This window comes from Candida theae, assembly GCF_024610275.1.
Source record: "Candida theae strain CBS 12239 chromosome Unknown scaffold16, whole genome shotgun sequence".
In the NCBI taxonomy this organism is placed as follows: domain Eukaryota; kingdom Fungi; phylum Ascomycota; class Pichiomycetes; order Serinales; family Debaryomycetaceae; genus Lodderomyces; species Lodderomyces theae.
In genome coordinates, this window is record NW_026261352.1 from 61,703 (window position 1) to 79,354 (window position 17,652).

Consider the following 17,652-nt stretch of genomic DNA (forward strand, 5'->3'; position numbering starts at 1 on the left):
CCGCCACTTCATCTCTTTATTTTTTTTTAAAAACTTTCTTCCGTCAATAAAGAGAGACAGAGAGAGAGAGACATCATACGTAAGTTTGCTATGCAAAACCATAAACACCACAGCCGAGAATCCCCTCTCCCCCCCTACCGTTCTCTCTCTCTTACGTCAGTGGTCAGCAAATCCAATCAAGGGGTTGGTCAGTCCAGAAAAAAAAAGAGAGATGAAAGCAGTCTGCTTTGATCTCCGTCCCTACCTTTGCAGAAAGATTATACAATCTGTTAATGTGCGTAGATACACAATCTGTCACTGACAAACACTAGAGTAAGGTACCTTGAAACACAAGATTTTACGGACTTCAACCAAAGGATTGGTATTGAGCAATAAACTGTCGATGTGGCAACAATAAGACAAATGAAGAAATGTATGCGGCTGTATTTTACCTACCAGCTTCGCCACGACGTTTGATTCAGAATGACTATGATATCATACACCGATAGTCCCTTTTTTTTTCTTTTTTTTGATTAATGTCCTTTTAGTTTGCGGACAAGTGCACGTTTTTGCAGTTACATTTCGGCAAATGTTTCACCTCGGTATTCGATAGTCGCTTTCGCTTTTTCCTGTATATAAATACACTGCTCCGATCATGACGTATCGCTTATGTCATTGCAAAAACCGGAGTATCACAGCCACGGAGTTCAAAGTTACAACGCATTGGCAGTTTAATAAAAGCTTAAAGTGTTACGGTTATCTATTCTGCAAAAACTTTCTTAATATCAAGCTAGGATTTTGAAACACTTTTTCTCTTATCTTGCATCACTTGAATTCAGGGCTAATTATACTAGAGCATAATGGATTGTCATAGAGCTCCCCTTCCTCATACAGGTCTGCCAAATAGTGACTTCAAATACCGTGCTTCACCTTATACCACCAGTCCCCTTCAATTTTCCTTCAGACTCTCAATCACCAGTAAATCAAACTACAACCACATGTGCGTGCGGACTGTTCAAAAAAATGAAAACGTGAGTAAATTTTTTTCTTTCTTTTTTTTTTTTTTTCAGTGAATCATAGTCAAAAGTCAAACGATTCTGTATTGGATATCATAGATTCACTTGCATCACCAACTCAAACATGTCGGATATACAGTTGAAGCTTTTAAAGCTCGTGGACTCGAGCAATGGAGTAGTTCAAAACACTCTTGAGGCTCCTGAATTGACCGATATTGATGCCAACACTTTACATTCAAACTTGGCTTCTCTTTGGTCCAAGGAAATGGTAAATTTCACTAAAATCGAACAAGACCATTGGGTATTGACAAAGGAGGCAGAGGAATATCTCAAGGCTGGTGCTACGCCTGAAGTGCAGGTTGTGGATGAAGTTTTGAAAGCCTTGAACAGTTTATCCATTTCTGATTTAAAGGAAAGGTTAGGTCCAGCAGGGACTGTTGGACAGGGAAAAGCTTTCAAAAACAAGTGGTTGAGCAAGGATGGGGACAAGTTGATTGCAAATGTCAAAGAATTACCTAATGATACTGTTTTAGAAGAGTTAAAGACTATTAAAAAAACTGGCTCATTAGGTGACAAGAAAGAGTTGACTGAATTGAAAAAGAGAAAATTGATAACCTTGACAAAGATTGTGGGATACAAGATTGAAAAAGGTCCTAAGTTTGCCCTTGAGATTGTTAACCTTGAAACTGATATCACTTCCGATATGATTTTAAACAATTCTTGGAAGTCTGCTCAATTCAAACCATACAACTTCAACTCAGAAGGTGTTTACCCACAATCAGGAGCATTACATCCATTGAACAAAGTGAGAGAAGAATTTAGACAAATCTTTTTTTCACTTGGGTTCACGGAAATGCCCTCGAACCAGTATGTCGAGACCGGATTCTGGAATTTCGATACATTGTTTGTCCCTCAACAACATCCAGCTAGAGATTTGCAAGACACATTTTACTTGAAAGATCCGGTGAAAGCCAAGATTCCAGAAGATAAGCAATTCTGGGAGAATGTGAAGCAAGTACATCAAGATGGTAAATATGGATCCATTGGTTACAGATACCCGTGGAGTGCCGATGAATCATTGAGAATGGTTTTAAGGACACACACCACTGCTACTTCTTCAGCCATGTTACACAAGTTAGCCAAGGATCCGAAACCCACCAGATTGTTCTCTATTGATCGTGTTTTCAGAAACGAAGCTGTCGATGCTACTCATTTGGCAGAATTCCACCAAGTTGAAGGTGTCATTGCGGGATACGACATTACCTTAGGTGATTTAATTGGGTTCATGGATGATTTCTTTGGCAAGATGGGCGTTGATAACTTGAGATTCAAAGCCGCTTACAACCCATACACCGAGCCATCATTGGAAATCTTTGCATATCACAAAGGATTGAAGAAATGGGTTGAGATTGGTAATTCTGGTATGTTTAGACCAGAAATGTTGGAAACCATGGGTTTGCCAAAGAATTTGCGTGTTTTAGGTTGGGGATTGTCGTTGGAAAGACCAACAATGATCAAGTACGGTGTGTCAAACATTAGAGAGTTGTTGGGACACAAAGTTTCACTAGATTTTATTGAAACCAATCCTGCTGCTAGATTGGACGAATTGTTATAGGGTCATAGAATAGAAATATTTGTGATAATGTACATACCTGTGCATTGAAAAATTGTAGTGCGTGGTGAAGTTGAAGGAAACAAAACAAAAAAGAAAAAAAAAAAAATCAACTGGTTTCGATAAGTGGACAGCTATTTAGTCACCAACCAGAAAATGACAACTGCCAGTGAGCTCAAACTAGAGCCAAAGGATATTGAACAGTCAGCAGATGGAAGTTCCTCGCATGCAAACCTATCAAAAACTCAAAACGAAGCTCCCTTGTCGCGAGAGGTTACTACAACTCCCCTGACAAACAAACACATGTCGCCAGCTCTGGACTTTTCATGTCGATGGAGTGAATGCAATGAGACGCAGCATGCAAATCTCACCAATCTAGTTAACCATGTAAATGCTACACATGTTGGACCACCTACCCATGGCACCCAACCAGCATCATCAACGAATCCGAAAAACATTTGCCTTTGGGAAAATTGCTCACGATATGGAGTCGAGCAACCTAGCAGATTCTCCTTGATATCTCATTGTCGTACACATACAGGCGAAAAGCCATTTTTCTGTCCTATACCCGAATGTGAGAAACACTTTACGCGATCTGATGCATTAACGAAACATGTAAAGGGAGTTCATGATTTACATCATGTCAAGGACCAATTGAGTTCATTAAAGGAGAAAGCTGAGCGAGGACAGTTGGATTTGGGTTTCAATTTGGCAAACTTGAGTGATGAAGAGTATGCTAGGATCATTGACGAAGATTTCGAATTGAAAATGCCGTGGTGGTTCAACAATGAATTTGTTGATATATTGAAGGAGGTGGATGCAAAGTCAGAAAATGGGTTCACTGTGCGAGATATTGAGAATATCCCACTAGACGCAAGGCAGTACTGGTTGAGCGACATTAGAATTAAACAATTTTTGAATTCGAGGCTGGAGGAGGAGGAGGAGGAGACGAAATTCGTCAACGATTACGATGTTAATAATGACATAATTAACATTGCCAAGAAACAATATCAAACTGAACATCCCGATGAGCCCGTTCCCGAAATCAGTAGTAACAAGCTTTTACAATATTTATCCCAAGATTCCAGAAATTTAGCCTCAAAGTATGTACAAAGGAACCAAGTATTGGACGAGGTGGAAAACATTGATAAAATAAACGACTTGTGGCAATTGAAAAAGTTGCACGATTCGTTGTTAAACCAATTGCGTACTGGATTGAAAATTAACAAAATTGTGTCTAATCAATTGCAGACAAAGATCAAGGAGAAGCGTCAACTTTGGATCCGCAATCAGTTGCTTATTGATGCTAACGTACAGATTGGATTACCGCCAGATGCCAACTCCACACAGCACAGGGTAATACAAGATCAATTTGACGAGGAACTATTACGAAATTGATGCTTTGAGACGGGATAATGTGAGTTTCGTTGGGAGAGCTGTTGCCTTTATTATCGACCATTGATATCTGCATAATTGTATATTCTGTTTTACATTAGCGTTTGAATGTATCTCCATTCTTTTCATCAAGTTACTCGTGCCTAGAGTATTATGCTTTGTATGTTTTGAGAGTGTGACCGGAGTTGAAAGTTGCTTCATCTTCCAGTGTATATTTGCATTTGTGAGAGAAATCAAAGGTGTGCTGTCATCATAGTTCCGTGAGAGAGACTTGAGCCTTTTGTGCTAACTTCCGTTGACTTTTGTGCTACTAAGACAGAACTAGTTTTTGTGCAAGTGCAGATGTGCTTCAACCAAAATAGGAGGCAGGCTCAATGACATAGTGTGCTCGTCCAGCAGTTGTTCATTATCTAATCTCAACCAAACGCTGCGATCTTCTTCGAATTCGTGATCTGATACCTGCATGAACTGTACTTATGGGTCTAGATTTGCTTGGAACTCGCAATTTGAACATGCCACCACCACTGCCGAGAATTTACCAGCCTTGAGTCGCTTCTTGAATGTGCAGCCTGTACTATCTTGAAATATACTAAGAATCAAATGCAACCTAGGAACCCGGATGTGTCTTCGTTAGCAACAAAGCACGCAACAGGTCACGCTTTTTAAGACTACTAAATACCTACTAAAGTGGAAACCCAAACGCCTTTCTAAATTGTTGATCCAAGCCCAAGAATCTCAAAGAACAACGATAATTTATTATTCAAGTGCCAGTATTATATTTGCTCTCTAAGTTTTCAAATTTTAAAAGATCCAAACCCCAATTACAATTCCTACAGGGCAAGCGGAGAATGCATTACCAAGGGACCCCGATGCTGCCCCTGTCTAACAATGGACATACCCAGTCCCTTTCAATACCGGTCTAGTTGTATCTCTTTGTTTTGAAAATTTTATTTGCAAACTTCTCCATAATGGATAACTTTGTTTGAAATCATGACATTAAGGACTATTTGCCTCAGAAGCTTACTTGACCAAGCAGGTAACCAATTGCAGACAAGCAGACTGATTCTTATTAAAGCGCTCAATCATAAAACTGCCTTGACAAGGAAATATAACATCAAAGTGGCTGTTGCTATTGTGATCTTCTCCTCGCACTTAAAGAAAGCGCTCAAGAATAATATTGACAGGTGCATACATTTGCATACAGATACCACAAAACGTCATAGGTCACAGGCGAGTCTGTACCAAGAGTATGGAGATGGTATAAAAGGAACACTTGTTGTCCATTATTGAGCCAAACGAGGCTTTGAAAGAGACAACCACTCCGCTAATTTGAAAACTTACCACATGGAGCTTCTCAACAACGATGAGTTAGTGGGAACTTCATTGGATATGATATTTAGCCTTGAGCCGATGTTTTCCCATTCAAAAACTATTTCTTCCCTTGCACCTTCAACTGTGACCAACAATACTACGGACGCTCTGGATGATTTGGATAACGGTGCCCTTTCACTCATAACTGAAATTGATATTGATTGTGAACAAATCGAGTCCATTGAATCAATGATCCAAGAACATGTCCCCGGTTTGAACTTGATACACGCGCTTGATGATGAATGGGGGCTATTTAGCTCTAATTCAAATTCAAAGCCACAACAAGCGCAATTAGATTGCACAGTGGACAATGCATTTTTTGCAACAAACGTGAGATCACCAGGCTCGCCAAGTGTACGCATCTATTCCCAGTCGAAAGCAATCACAGAATGCAATCGCAGGTGTCACGGTAAAACGTTGAGCTTGGCGTCACCATTGCAAATGCCGGATGAGGACGCATATATCATGCCTACAGGACCTCTCCAAGAAAGAAGAAAAAACCCAGAGACAAATGAATATAAGGACAAACGCTCAACATCTATCAAAAGGGGATCATTGTATGCAAAGAGTTTTAACGGTAAGGACATCTTCACCTATAACTTTTCTAATAACAAGATGCACCAAGCCCCCAGCAAAATTTACAAGCCATCACGAGGGAGCCACCACTACTCAAAACCGCCATTGAAACCATCGGTGACAATCACTTCCATCGACACGTTGAAGCAGTCCCAACAACTGCCACGTCCTTTGAAGAATGTAAAGACTCCTCAACACGAGCCAAGACAGACCTCAGCGCCTGGTGCAACAACAATTATACAAGTGGGTAATCCATTTTATAAACCATTCCACAAGAGTGCCAACAAAACGACGGAGAAAGGAATCCCCTTCCCTGATCAAACATAGCAAAAACTGAACAAAACTGTGTCTTAAATTTTAGCTAGTCACAAGCATGTATCAACTTTGCAATCAGTACTACATCACGCTCTCCTAGATCAAGGTTGAAACCTGTACCACCAGAATCCGTCACGATGAAGTGATAATAAATGTTGTCCTTTCACAATTTAAAATCCTCTAAGTTGTAATTTCTCCTTACATCCGCAAATGCTGCAAAAAGATTTCAAGTTTTTATCACTCTCAAATTTTGCCAATCAATGGTTCCAAAGCTAGCGGTAGCAACTCTGCCGCGTCGCCTTTGAACCCCCATACTCTATCAACTTTGCCTTCCACCACATCGTCATCAATGTCTATATTGAATATGGCCACTTTCCCTCCTTTCAATTTAACTCTTTCAACATAACTGTTAGCAGGGTATACTGTCCCACTTGTGCCAATCACCAATATCAAATCAGGGGCTTCGCCGTGCTCAATGAAATTGTCTATTCCTGTGATCAAGTCTAACGGTAGCGACTCGCCAAACCATACAACTCCAGGACGCATGAGTCCTTCACAAATTGGACATCGCGGTAAGTTCTTTTCGTCGATTGTTTTCACTGGTTGGAATTGAGGCGACGACGAGGTCGACGCAAAAGTGTCCTGCCTGCTAATGATATCAATCGGATCTATATTTTGCTCCTGCACACTGCCCTCATCCTCTCGACTCCTCTTCTTCCCTTTGTTTAAATACTCAAACTCTGTGTCTTCTAATACCGGAGTCAAAGGCTGGTGAAAATTGTTTCTTTCGACATGGTTACACATAAAGCTGGTACACTTCAAGGTAAATAAACTCCCATGAATCTCATATAATTTCCTTGGATCGTGAATATATGTATCATCGAGCTCATCATTTCGTTTTCGATTTAATAACCCATCAACATTTTGCAGTATAGTCAAGTATTTCAATTCCGGTATATGGGACAACTTGGCCAACGCTTCATGCCCTTTATTTGGCTTTGCTTGTAAAGCGCTATACCTCCTCCACGAATAGAACTGCCATACTAAACCGGGATCTATGTAAAATGCATCGGGGGTTGCCAAGTCAATTGAGTTGTAGTTTTTCCACATTCCTTGAGACCCTCTAAACACAGGGAGACCAGAGGATGCAGAAAGCCCAGCCCCGACAAGAGCTACAATCTTTTTCGATTTGAGTAAATGCTCTTGAAATTCAGCAAGTTGTTTATTCATAACATTTGAATGGTTGTCTGAAGAAGCAATATGCTTTTTCTCACTCAACTTTTGAAATCAGAACACCTTCTGAAAGCTCCGCTTAGCGCGCATTACAATTATATGTATATATAGTACACACTGTCAGTTGACAATTTACATCTACTTTAATCCTGCATCCGTTTTGATTTTCCACGCCAAGTATTTAGCTGAGTGGCCAAGTTCAGTCTTCAGGTTTGTTATAATCCGATTACCAACTAGCTGCACAGGAGGAGCACGGTAAAAGATCACCTCCTCTTCCTCTTCCTCCTCTTCTCCTTTTTCTTCTGGGTTCATCTTTTGTCGCTTGTTCACCAAGTCCAGCAAATCGTCAAGTTCTTCAGCGTCTATGCCGTATGACAAAATACCACCAGCATACAAATTGGAAAATGCTGGAGTACTATTGTAATAGTTGGTACCTGTGGGGATAATGCTAGATGGTGTTGGGGTCAAAGCACGCTTGAAAATTTGCTGGTTTTGCTGCTGTTGAAATTGGTGCAATTGTTGTTCGTGTATCTTCTTGTTCTCTTGCAACAGATCATGCAAAGACTTGTAGCTGGTTGGCAACTGAGGCTTGTCGTCTTGTTGCTGAGGTTGGTAACGGGAAGACGAATCTGATCCCAATGGTGTAACGTCACCAAGTGGAGGGCTCATTGCACTTTTACCCAAGGGCAAATTGGATATCAGTCCCATAGTATGCCTCGAGGGTTCGTGGTTTGGTGAGCCATGTGGCAAAGCGGGACTAGTGGCGTATACCGCACCAGAGGAACCACCGCCGCCTTTCAACTGCGATATTGGAGTAAACAAGTATGCTTTTCTGCCCGTCTTCAAGTCATCGTGATCAGGAATTGGGACGGTGTTGGGACTTGTGGTGTATTGACCCAAGTCGTCATTAAGAATTGGCGCCGTTATGTACACTGATCCTCTAATAGGAGGCGAGCTTGAGGTACCAGGTATAGGATCAGGTATTGGGTCATTGAGTCTTGCTCCTGGCTCCAATGTGGACTTTATTGGTGATTCGTATTTGATCAACTTACGATTTTCGTGCAATGGAATCAATGGCTGTTCTGGATCGTCTCTGACTTCATCTGGCAAACATGCTTTCCAGGTTCTGATACGGTTGAAAACGTGAGTATTTTCGTTATACCTAAATTCGCAAATGAACCAGGGGGAAGTGGATGGTATGACTCCTTCTGGCAAATCACCTTTTTGATATCTAGTCAAAAATAATACATAACAAGGTCCGACAATGTCATCAACCAAGTGATCTCGATACTGACCTGTTTTGCAAACCTCGTTTTGAAAAAACAAACGATCAACACCGTGGCAAGTCTGTTCAGGGCGATAGTACCAACACATGTTACAATACCTTTTGCCATCTTCCGTCGACCAAAGACGGAAAATCTGCCCTATAATCGGTCTCTCAGGGTCAGCTGGGTTCTTCATCAACACCCAAGCACCAACTTTGTAAGAATATCCGCCAATCTCCAAAGTTTCCAACGGATAACGCAACACCCCATCACTTGCAGTTGATGTGGACATAAGAACTTCTTTGTCACTTTTGCTCAACTCGTTCTGAACAATTACATTTGCTTCTTTTCTAAATTGTTGGTAGTCCATAAATTCTTCACTGTATGGATCCCGTTGAAAATATTGCTGACAATTGGCAAACATCAAATCTAAATCATTGATAAATTGGTCAACATTGCTGTACTTTCTACTTCTCACTTTGATCCGGATTTCATTCAAACTTATGGGGTCCTTTACGATTTGATAATAATCAGGATACAGTTTGCTATCTGGAAGTTTGTCGAAATGCTTAATCAACAAGCGATCACGACTGTCACGTAATTTCTTGAACGCTTTCAAAATGGACTTGATACGAGTTTCAAATGGCTTGTCAATAATAGGTGGACGTCCTCTTCTGATACCACTCTCAGCCTGCACTTGACTATTATGTTGCCTGGTGTATTTGTTCCTATTAGGGGTACTCACAACAGGCTCTCTGTTAAAAGTTGTTTTCACCAAGGGCCTTGACAATGAGGCCGGTTCTGCTTGTGGAGTAACACTCATTTCAAGTTCGTCCGTATTCAATATTGGTGAGGTTTCCTGTTCAAAACCTGGCTGGCTTTGACTGATTGCATAAACAGGTTTTCGTAAGGGACTATCTTGGCCATTCTCGTCAGGTAAATCGCCAAAATATGGATACACCAATTGGGATCCATTTGGAACCGCTTTGTCATTTCCCAACTTTGGTATAACAACATCACGAATGTATTGATCCAATACCTGCGCTGCTTTGTAAACGTCAGATCCGGGTAGATTATAGTACCTCGCGTTCCAGGTGATCAAGCCTAGATCGTTGACGAACTCCTGAGGGTCCTCGTACGCGGATTGCTTTATTTTCCTTCCAACAGCATGAAGAGAAAGTGGTCTTTGGATGATTTTATAGTAATCTGTACCAGTTCTTTTGGGTAATGTTTGAAACCATAGGTAGACAAATTGACTATCACTTTGTAGGTTGTAAATTTCTTCAAACAACACATTGAGTTTTGTCAGAAGCTTCTTTCTTTCCTTTTCGGACATATCTGAAGTTACTGCGTCTTAGTGTTTGATCGGTAGAAAAAGTGCTTCTGTTTGTCAATTCTACTTGTGTGAGTGTGAGTGTGTGTGTACATTTCCTGCCCTTTTTTTTTTTTTTTAATTTTTATTTTTTCTTCTCACTCATTTCTCGCCTGTTGATCAAATACGGTAGCGCACCTCAATTCAGCCAGACACGACTTCCACTCCACTCCACCAGAGACCATGTACTACTTTACTTGAGTAACTTTCTTTTATTGACTATACTAATATAATTTAGAACTGAAAAAAAAAGACACATCGGATAGGATTTTGGTATCAAGGGCAGTGATAATCAGTTTTGTGTTTACTCTGATGGATCTCCATAAAGCCCCCAATGCTGCTCAACATTGTATGGACCCGGATCTTTCCAATAGTCGTTGTACATCGTAAACATAATGACCTTTGAACCTAGAGTGTTTGTGATCGAATTGACAGCTGCAACTTGGTTTGCTACTGATGGAACACAAGATCCATAAGCGTCTCCTTGTGTTGGCCAACCGGTCTCAGTGATAAGAACATCTTTCGAAGTGCCACAAACGCTCTGTAAATTGGCAATTTGTTGCTCCAACCAAGGTCCAGAATTGCTTGGTTGGACACCACCGTCCCAATATGGGTGCGAGTTTACTGCCAAGTAATCTGACATTTCGCATAGCTGTGGGTTGGAAACATAAGCAACTAAAGTATCAACCGTAACAACGTACCCACTATAGTCAGCAGCATTTGATTTCAACCATTGTCTAGCCGTATCTACTGCCTGTTGCATTTGTGAGACTGTAGCCGCACCTGCATTAACACGCTCGTTTCCAACAGCAATAGTGTGAACCAGGCTCCATCCTCTTGAGCTGGTTGAGATTGCACTTTTGATTTCGGACAAGCCATTTTGCACCGACTGGGTGTCAATATTCCACAAACCTAAATAAAGTTGTTGGTTGGAGTTAATTGCAGCCAATACATTTTCAATTCCTGAACAATCTGTGCTGTAGAGTCTGATGAGTTCGTAATCACTCAATTTCGAAAGATCATCGGCAACTTCGGAAGCCGATTTGCATTGGTCAGACTTGGTATAGGGAGAGTAGGTGATTCCCTTAGAACCAGCTGCCGCTGTTGCACCCGCAGAACTTCCCCCGTTGGAAGCAGTAGCAGTAGCAGTATTGATGGATCCTGTGTATTTTCCTGGCGAACCCCCTTGGAATGTATTTGTAACAATTGCCGAAGCTGATGCTTGTGAAGAAGCACCCAAGTTCAATGAGCTGGAAGCACCTCCATTTCCAAAAAGACCATTACTTGAGCCTCCAACTGGGCTTCCTGAGGAGGCTGCAGACTGGATCACTGCAGTTGGCAGTGATGCAGCTGAGCTTCTACCTAATAAAAACGCAAATAAATTTTCTGAGGGATTACCACTCGAACTACTTGGTGAGGTTGTTGTGGTGGGTTGGGCAGCGGCAACAGCAGCAGGTGTTTGAGCGGCAGGAGTTGTAGATGTGGCAGCTAAAGCAGCTGCAGCTGCCGGATTTGTAGCTTGAGCCGTCGTTCTTGCTCCAAAAAAGTCATCAAAGAGATCTGCAAAAAACCCTCTTGACGAAGATGTGGCCGCTGCTGATGGTGGTGTCGTGGCTACCGGCGTAGCAGCTTGTGCAATGGCTTGAGTTGTTGCTTGAGCCGCTGCTTGAGCCGCTGCTGTGGTGGCCGAGCCCCTTCCGAAACTGTCAAATAAATTTGCCCAGAAGCCACCTGAGCTTGATGTGGTTGCAGTTGGAGTGGTTACCGCAGCAAGGACAGGAGCATTGGTAGTGGCTGCTGCTGCTGCTGCTGGGACTGTTGCCGGGACTGTTGCTTGAGCAGCCGGTAATGCGGTCGTTGTGGTGGAGTCATCTAATCCAAATAAGTCATCTAGAATACCTCGCTTTATGGGAGCGGCCTCTGTGATGCTAATGGCGGCAAGAGCTGCTGCAACAAGCCTTAACTTCATTTGAAATCTCCTTTTGGGTAATGGATGGGGTATGCTTTATTAGTCTATATTACTCAAAGTAATTATTGGGGCTTTTTATGTGTAGTTTCCCTAGTTTGCAAAGTAATGAATCAGCGTTTCAAGCTTGTTGCAAAATAGCCAACTCAATCGATGAACTGATACTAAAATGTATGGGCGACGTTGAGATAGAAAAAATAAAAAAAAAAAGAACTACAGGTTTGGGGATTGGAAAAGCAGATCACTTCTGACTTATAAATAAATGACAGTATTGGAGACACATACATGATCTTGTTCCCTAACGTGGTGTCTATCTGAGTTGGACTTCTCATGATCGAGAAAGTTTTGGGTTTTGTGTCTCTCGTTTGGTGAGACCAATATTGCCCAAATAGGCAATAAAATTTAATTTTTCAGCAGGTAGCTTGTAGTTTGCAACATTTTTGTCACTTAACGAGCATTCCTAATTAGGAAACCATGTTAACGACCCATTTACATAGCCTATCGTGTGTCTTTGATCCTCTAAGAATCGATTGTCCACTAGACCGTTTTCACAAAGCAACCAGGCTCCCCACGACATACTCACTTCTCATCTGGATGTGAGAGAATAGACCCTGAACCCACTAGCCCTTCTCCCCCCTTCCCCCTCCCCTTTAAATCAACTTTCATTCGACTTCCTCTTCGAGTCATTAGTAGTGAGTGGCTTTCGATGCATGTTTACTCTAATTGGCAAGTTTATCTTCAAGAATTTCAAAGCCCACACCTCCATGGGGGTATTAATTTTCGGAAATAAAAAACCATTATCCTTCTTGTCAGAAAAGGTGGGGCAATTAAAAAAGTAGACAATGTGAACTCAATCTTACATATCGTAAAAAAATTATACACTCAATACGACATATGTGGGGCGAACAAGATAGGACAATGGCCTGGCCAATAATTTAAGCGTCGCTGCTTATTTCTCAGGTAAAGCCCGCCCAGCCCACTCAGCGTACATAGTCTATTTCACTCCTTTCAGGACTTCCCCACTTGCTGAAATCAGTAACCTCTACAACTCCACGGACAACCTCACTTTGTAGTGATGATCTTTTTATTACTTCTTATCTGAAAAACTTGATTATATAGTAAAAGGTAACCAACATTACCACTACACAGAACCAAAATAACCACTTATCTTGCTTGGCCCTGCGCTCTACGCTTCGAATAGTTCCTTGGCTAACCCCTAAGGTAATTAGCCCCTCCTCAAATTTAGCCTGAACTTTTCGCAAGGTTTCATTTTGCTCCACGATATCCTCAAAAGCTTGCTGTCCCATTTCTAATATTCGGTCAAGTTGTTCTGAGCCCCGCGCAAGAGCTTGATTTTCATTGTAGAGCCCCTCCCTTTGTGACATTGTTTGACGAAGGTGCTGCTGCTGCTGCTGCTGTTGTTGTTGTTGTTGTTGTTGTTGGCTTGGATCATATGGATTATCACTTTGTTGGGACGCTGCTGTATTGATGTGTCTTCTTCCGAGTAACTCTTGTCTATCAGCTTCTTGTAAAGAGATATCCCTCTGTTTTTTCAAGTTGTCGAATTTGGTGGTGAAATTGTCCAAGTCTTGGTTGAACTTGCTAATTCTACCTTCATGCTTAGCAAAGGATGAATCTGTCGGATTTTTCTCTAGCAAATCGTGATATTCTTTTATGGTCTTTTTAAACGCAGTGATTGAGGTTGTGATTGCACCTTGCAAAGACAACGGTGACGTTGACAAGTTCTTTTCAAATTCTGCAAGATCCTTCGTTATTGTCTGGGTTTGCTTTAACCCATGGTTGTAAAGTGAGTTCATATCTCAATTGCGTGTATGTCCTTTTGCAAAACGAATCCAGTTTGTTGTTACATTCACCACGGAATGAATTTTTTTTTTGTTGTTGTTGTTGTTGTTGTTGTTGTTCTTGTCTTCTTCCCCTTGATTTGCTCTCGCGTTCTTTTTATCTTTAGTGTTCGGTTTATTGAACTATATCTAGTATAAAAATCTTCCAACGGCCAAGAGAACAGCCAAAGTACCAGTGCTAACACCCATTAACCATTGCAAAACCTGCGTCTTAACCGATTTAATTTGCAGCTGCATATTTGCCACTTCTTCGTCTATTCTACTAAATGTATCCTCAATCTTCAACTCGTTAATTGAGCTCTCTTCCCTGATTCGACCTTTCTCCAAGTTCAAGTCTAGTCTAACACTGGCTTGGTTCTTTGTTATCTCTTCCTTCAATCTGTTCTTCAAGTTTGTCAAGTCTGTTCTCAATTTCTCTTGTTCCTTCTTCAATGTCGTGAACTCGGATTTATCCATTGTTTGCAACTCACCTTTCAATTTTGCAAAATCTACTTTCTGTTGGTATGCTATTGACGAAAGGGTTTCTTTCGTGACTAAGTTGTTTGTGATGGAATAGATCCCATCATTGATGGCACCATTGACAACGGAAACGGCGGCTTCAGCTTGCTTAGGATCAAATCCGCCTTTTTCTTGCAATGTTTGGACAAATTTCCTGGTGTCAAACTTTGTAATGGACGATATGCATCGTATGGGGGTAAAGGGTTGTGCACAAAAAAAGAGGCTTGTGTGGTGTCTTGCAAGAAGGTTCATGGTTGGTGTTGCTAAGTGAGTGTGTGAGTGTGTGAGTGTGTGAGTGTGTGTGTGTGTGTATGTATGTGTGGTTTGCTGTGAACTTCAGAGATTTATTTTTATTTTTTCTGATTATGCAAAAATACATCATCCCCTCCAGTACACACACGGCACAGGTATGTTGTTACCCAAACCTCACATTCATCAGCTTCGCATACTTTCAGCGAGGTCGGGTCGGTTAGCATATTTCAAGAGGTTGAATTCAAACAAAAACAAGTTTTCTGATATAGAAGAATTCAACAAGAACAAAACCAACTATTCATATGGATATAATTTTGATTCATTGAAGGATCTCGATGACAAATCACAACCCAAAGAATATACCAAACGGAACTCTAATGATGACACTATAGATATCAATGAAGTTATTGAAAATGATCCACGTCTCACCAAGCTCAAGCCAGGGTCATATGAATATCGAGAGACTTTACATCAACTTCACCAGGAATTCATCTCGAAACAAAAGAACCAGAAAAAGCGTCACGAGTTTAATGAGAGAATGAGGGGTGTTCTTTATGGTGTTTTGGCATTAGTTGGTGTTGTTTCTGCGCATCAGGTATTCATGAACTACGAGTCGATAAAAAATCGACTTTTGATGAACTACACCTATAAGGATATCAAAGATGACGTACCTGAAGTGACCAACAAGAACGTAAGAAGCTCCAGACACTTGCTCGAAAAATTGGAGAAAGAATTGGGTGATGGAAATATCGCACACATGAAAGATTCCAAAGCAGTCCCAGGTGTTTATCAATTTGGAGACAATGCCAAGATTCCTCTCAGAATACCGGCATTTGACGGAATGCTCTTGAAAGATGCCTTTGTTGAAAAAGGTCGCATTATTGCAGTAACAGATAAAGGTAAAGTTTATGAATGGAGAAAAGGTCAGCTGAATTTGAAGGAGGTGAAATTTCCCTTCCTGGTGAATAAAATCACCGCCACTGCTGATTATGTCTACTACCTAACCGGTCAAGAGGAACTAGTTTACACCCCAAGAAAGGCAGCTAAGGGATTTTTACCCATGCTCAAACGTAACTGGTTGGGGTTGCTAAAGTCGCAATCGTACAATAAAATTGACGCCAAAAATGTTGTTCAGTTTGCTTCAGGACATGACCATTTACTATTTCGCAACAAAGAGGGACAAATCTTTGTTGTGAACTCTTCTAGATCACCAAAGAATTTGGGACAGTATGGGCCTCAGTATTCACCATTTGAGAAAAGAGACATTCCGGTTAACAAACCCATTGAAATGACTTTGTTGAATAATGAGGTGGTGAAGGACGGAAACCAAAAAAGGATCGTTTCAAGAAAGTTTACCGACATTGCCAGCGGTGACTACTTCAATATTGTGTCAGACGAGTATGACTGTGTATGGACTTGGGGTGACAATACCTCTGGTCAATGCGCAAATTCCAACACTATAAAAATGGAGCCAGTCCCCAGAAAAGTCTTGGACAAGAGTGACTATAAGAGAATATGCAGAAACATTTTTGGAAAAGCAGTAAAGGAGTCTGATTTTGAGGTGACAAGGGTCTTGGCTTCAAATGAGAGCAGCTACATTGTATTGAAATACATGGATCAAAATGCAATTTTGAGTATGGGAAACGGACTCAATGGTCAATTGGGTAGTGGCAGGTATCTTCAAGTTTGCTCTTACCCTGAAATTGTCAAATCGGTAATTGGGTTAAAGGAATTTGACGAAGAAGCAAATTCAGTAAAGAACATCAATATTAAAGATGTGAGTGTTGGTAATGCGCACGTGTTTGTTGTGTTGAACAATGGTGGATCTTCCAAAGACGTTTTGGCTTTTGGGTCCAACCAGTTTGGCCAATTTGGAAATGGTAAAAAAGTCAAAGCCTGCAAGCCCACTAGATTACCTAGATTACTAGAGCCCCAAGATGGCAACGACAAGTTAAACCTTGCGAAATCTATCAACGACATGAACACACAAAGATTGCAGTTACTCGACAACTATAAAATCGGCAAGACTAACATCGAACAAGTGATCAAAGCCGGAGAAGATTCCTCAATTATTTATTACAGAACCAAGCAGTAGTCTAATCGTGTATATAAAACAAATCTTCTATAAAGTGTATTTATTGCTTCAAGTGGAAAAGCTCATCCAAAATTCTAATGGTATCAGCTGGCGAGTTAACAGCATGTCCAGTGATTCTTGGATCATGGTAAATTTCGTAGTCGTTACCACCTTTGTAAGTTTTGTCACCAAAAAAGTGAATTGTCTTGAAATGTTCGTCTGTGACGTGTTGCAAACAGTAAGTCTTGTCCCATCCGGTTGGGAAAACATCGAAAGAGATTTGTCCACCAATGGAGTAAGTCAAACCGTAGTCTTTGAACTCTTCTCTCAAAGCGTCAACCAATTTTTCTCTAACGTGGTGGATCTTGTCGTAAGCTTCAAAATCGTTTCTTTGAGCAGTTGACGCATTTCTACCAACAGGGGAAATGTTGACCATACCGTTTCTGAATTCAATAAAGGTACCGGTTCTGATTGGGATATCGATGTCAGACAAGTATCTCAAAAAAAACTTGACAAGCTTGTTGTACTTCTCTTCACCTAGCCAGCCAATGAATGATTGGGAAGCCATTTTCTTACCCAATTTATAAGCAGTCAAACCGTTTTCACTGAAGCAGTAATCAAAGTTTTCCAATACATTTGGGCCCAACTGTTCAACTTGTTTGGCCAAATCTGAACCACCGACAAAGCCAATGACAACCTTCTTTCTCAATTCAGCCAAAGTCTTTAACATTTCGTCAGAAACTGACAATCTGGCTGGAGTCAATGTTCCATCAACGTCAAATAAAACCAAAGTGGAAGGGTCTTCTCTATCTTTAAAGGACATAGCTAATTAAGAATGTGTGTTTTGTTGAGGGTTGAATGTGGAA

General features: G+C 41.0%; 8 protein-coding genes and 1 pseudogene across 9 annotated transcripts; 4 read left to right on the forward strand and 5 right to left on the reverse strand. All coding sequences in view use genetic code 12, as the record gives it.

Annotated features, from left to right (window-relative positions):
• Positions 1-1,119: 1,119 nt before the first annotated feature.
• Positions 1,120-2,610, forward strand: FRS2 (phenylalanine--tRNA ligase subunit alpha; the record flags this gene model as incomplete). The annotated part of the gene is made up of 1 exon (XM_051754478.1): positions 1,120-2,610. The coding sequence occupies one exon, from the start codon at positions 1,120-1,122 to the stop codon at positions 2,608-2,610; it is 1,491 nt and encodes a 496-aa protein (XP_051610954.1).
• Positions 2,611-2,763: 153 nt separating this feature from the next.
• KGF57_000493 (uncharacterized protein) lies at positions 2,764-4,005 on the forward strand (the record flags this gene model as incomplete). The annotated part of the gene is made up of 1 exon (XM_051754489.1): positions 2,764-4,005. One exon carries the CDS (start codon positions 2,764-2,766, stop codon positions 4,003-4,005), a length of 1,242 nt encoding a protein of 413 aa, XP_051610955.1.
• Positions 4,006-5,346: 1,341 nt separating this feature from the next.
• KGF57_000494 (uncharacterized protein) lies at positions 5,347-6,276 on the forward strand (the record flags this gene model as incomplete). Its single annotated transcript, XM_051754500.1, has 1 exon — positions 5,347-6,276. One exon carries the CDS (start codon positions 5,347-5,349, stop codon positions 6,274-6,276), a length of 930 nt encoding a protein of 309 aa, XP_051610956.1.
• Positions 6,277-6,507: 231 nt separating this feature from the next.
• Positions 6,508-7,494, reverse strand: KGF57_000495 (uncharacterized protein; the record flags this gene model as incomplete). Its single annotated transcript, XM_051754511.1, has 1 exon — positions 6,508-7,494. The coding sequence occupies one exon, from the start codon at positions 7,492-7,494 to the stop codon at positions 6,508-6,510; it is 987 nt and encodes a 328-aa protein (XP_051610957.1).
• Positions 7,495-7,635: 141 nt separating this feature from the next.
• On the reverse strand, positions 7,636-10,098 carry KGF57_000496 (uncharacterized protein; the record flags this gene model as incomplete). The annotated part of the gene is made up of 1 exon (XM_051754522.1): positions 7,636-10,098. The coding sequence occupies one exon, from the start codon at positions 10,096-10,098 to the stop codon at positions 7,636-7,638; it is 2,463 nt and encodes an 820-aa protein (XP_051610958.1).
• Positions 10,099-10,438: 340 nt separating this feature from the next.
• Positions 10,439-13,917, reverse strand: KGF57_000497 (annotated as a pseudogene). The gene is made up of 2 exons: positions 13,253-13,917; positions 10,439-12,110 (listed from the first exon to the last, which is right to left on the reverse strand). Coding segments are annotated over exons 1-2 (2,337 nt in total).
• Positions 13,918-14,091: 174 nt separating this feature from the next.
• KGF57_000498 (uncharacterized protein) lies at positions 14,092-14,712 on the reverse strand (the record flags this gene model as incomplete). Its single annotated transcript, XM_051754543.1, has 1 exon — positions 14,092-14,712. One exon carries the CDS (start codon positions 14,710-14,712, stop codon positions 14,092-14,094), a length of 621 nt encoding a protein of 206 aa, XP_051610959.1.
• A 157-nt stretch (positions 14,713-14,869) lies between these two features.
• Positions 14,870-16,807, forward strand: KGF57_000499 (uncharacterized protein; the record flags this gene model as incomplete). Its single annotated transcript, XM_051754554.1, has 1 exon — positions 14,870-16,807. One exon carries the CDS (start codon positions 14,870-14,872, stop codon positions 16,805-16,807), a length of 1,938 nt encoding a protein of 645 aa, XP_051610960.1.
• Positions 16,808-16,847: 40 nt separating this feature from the next.
• PMM1 (phosphomannomutase) lies at positions 16,848-17,609 on the reverse strand (the record flags this gene model as incomplete). Its single annotated transcript, XM_051754567.1, has 1 exon — positions 16,848-17,609. One exon carries the CDS (start codon positions 17,607-17,609, stop codon positions 16,848-16,850), a length of 762 nt encoding a protein of 253 aa, XP_051610961.1.
• Positions 17,610-17,652: the final 43 nt, after the last annotated feature.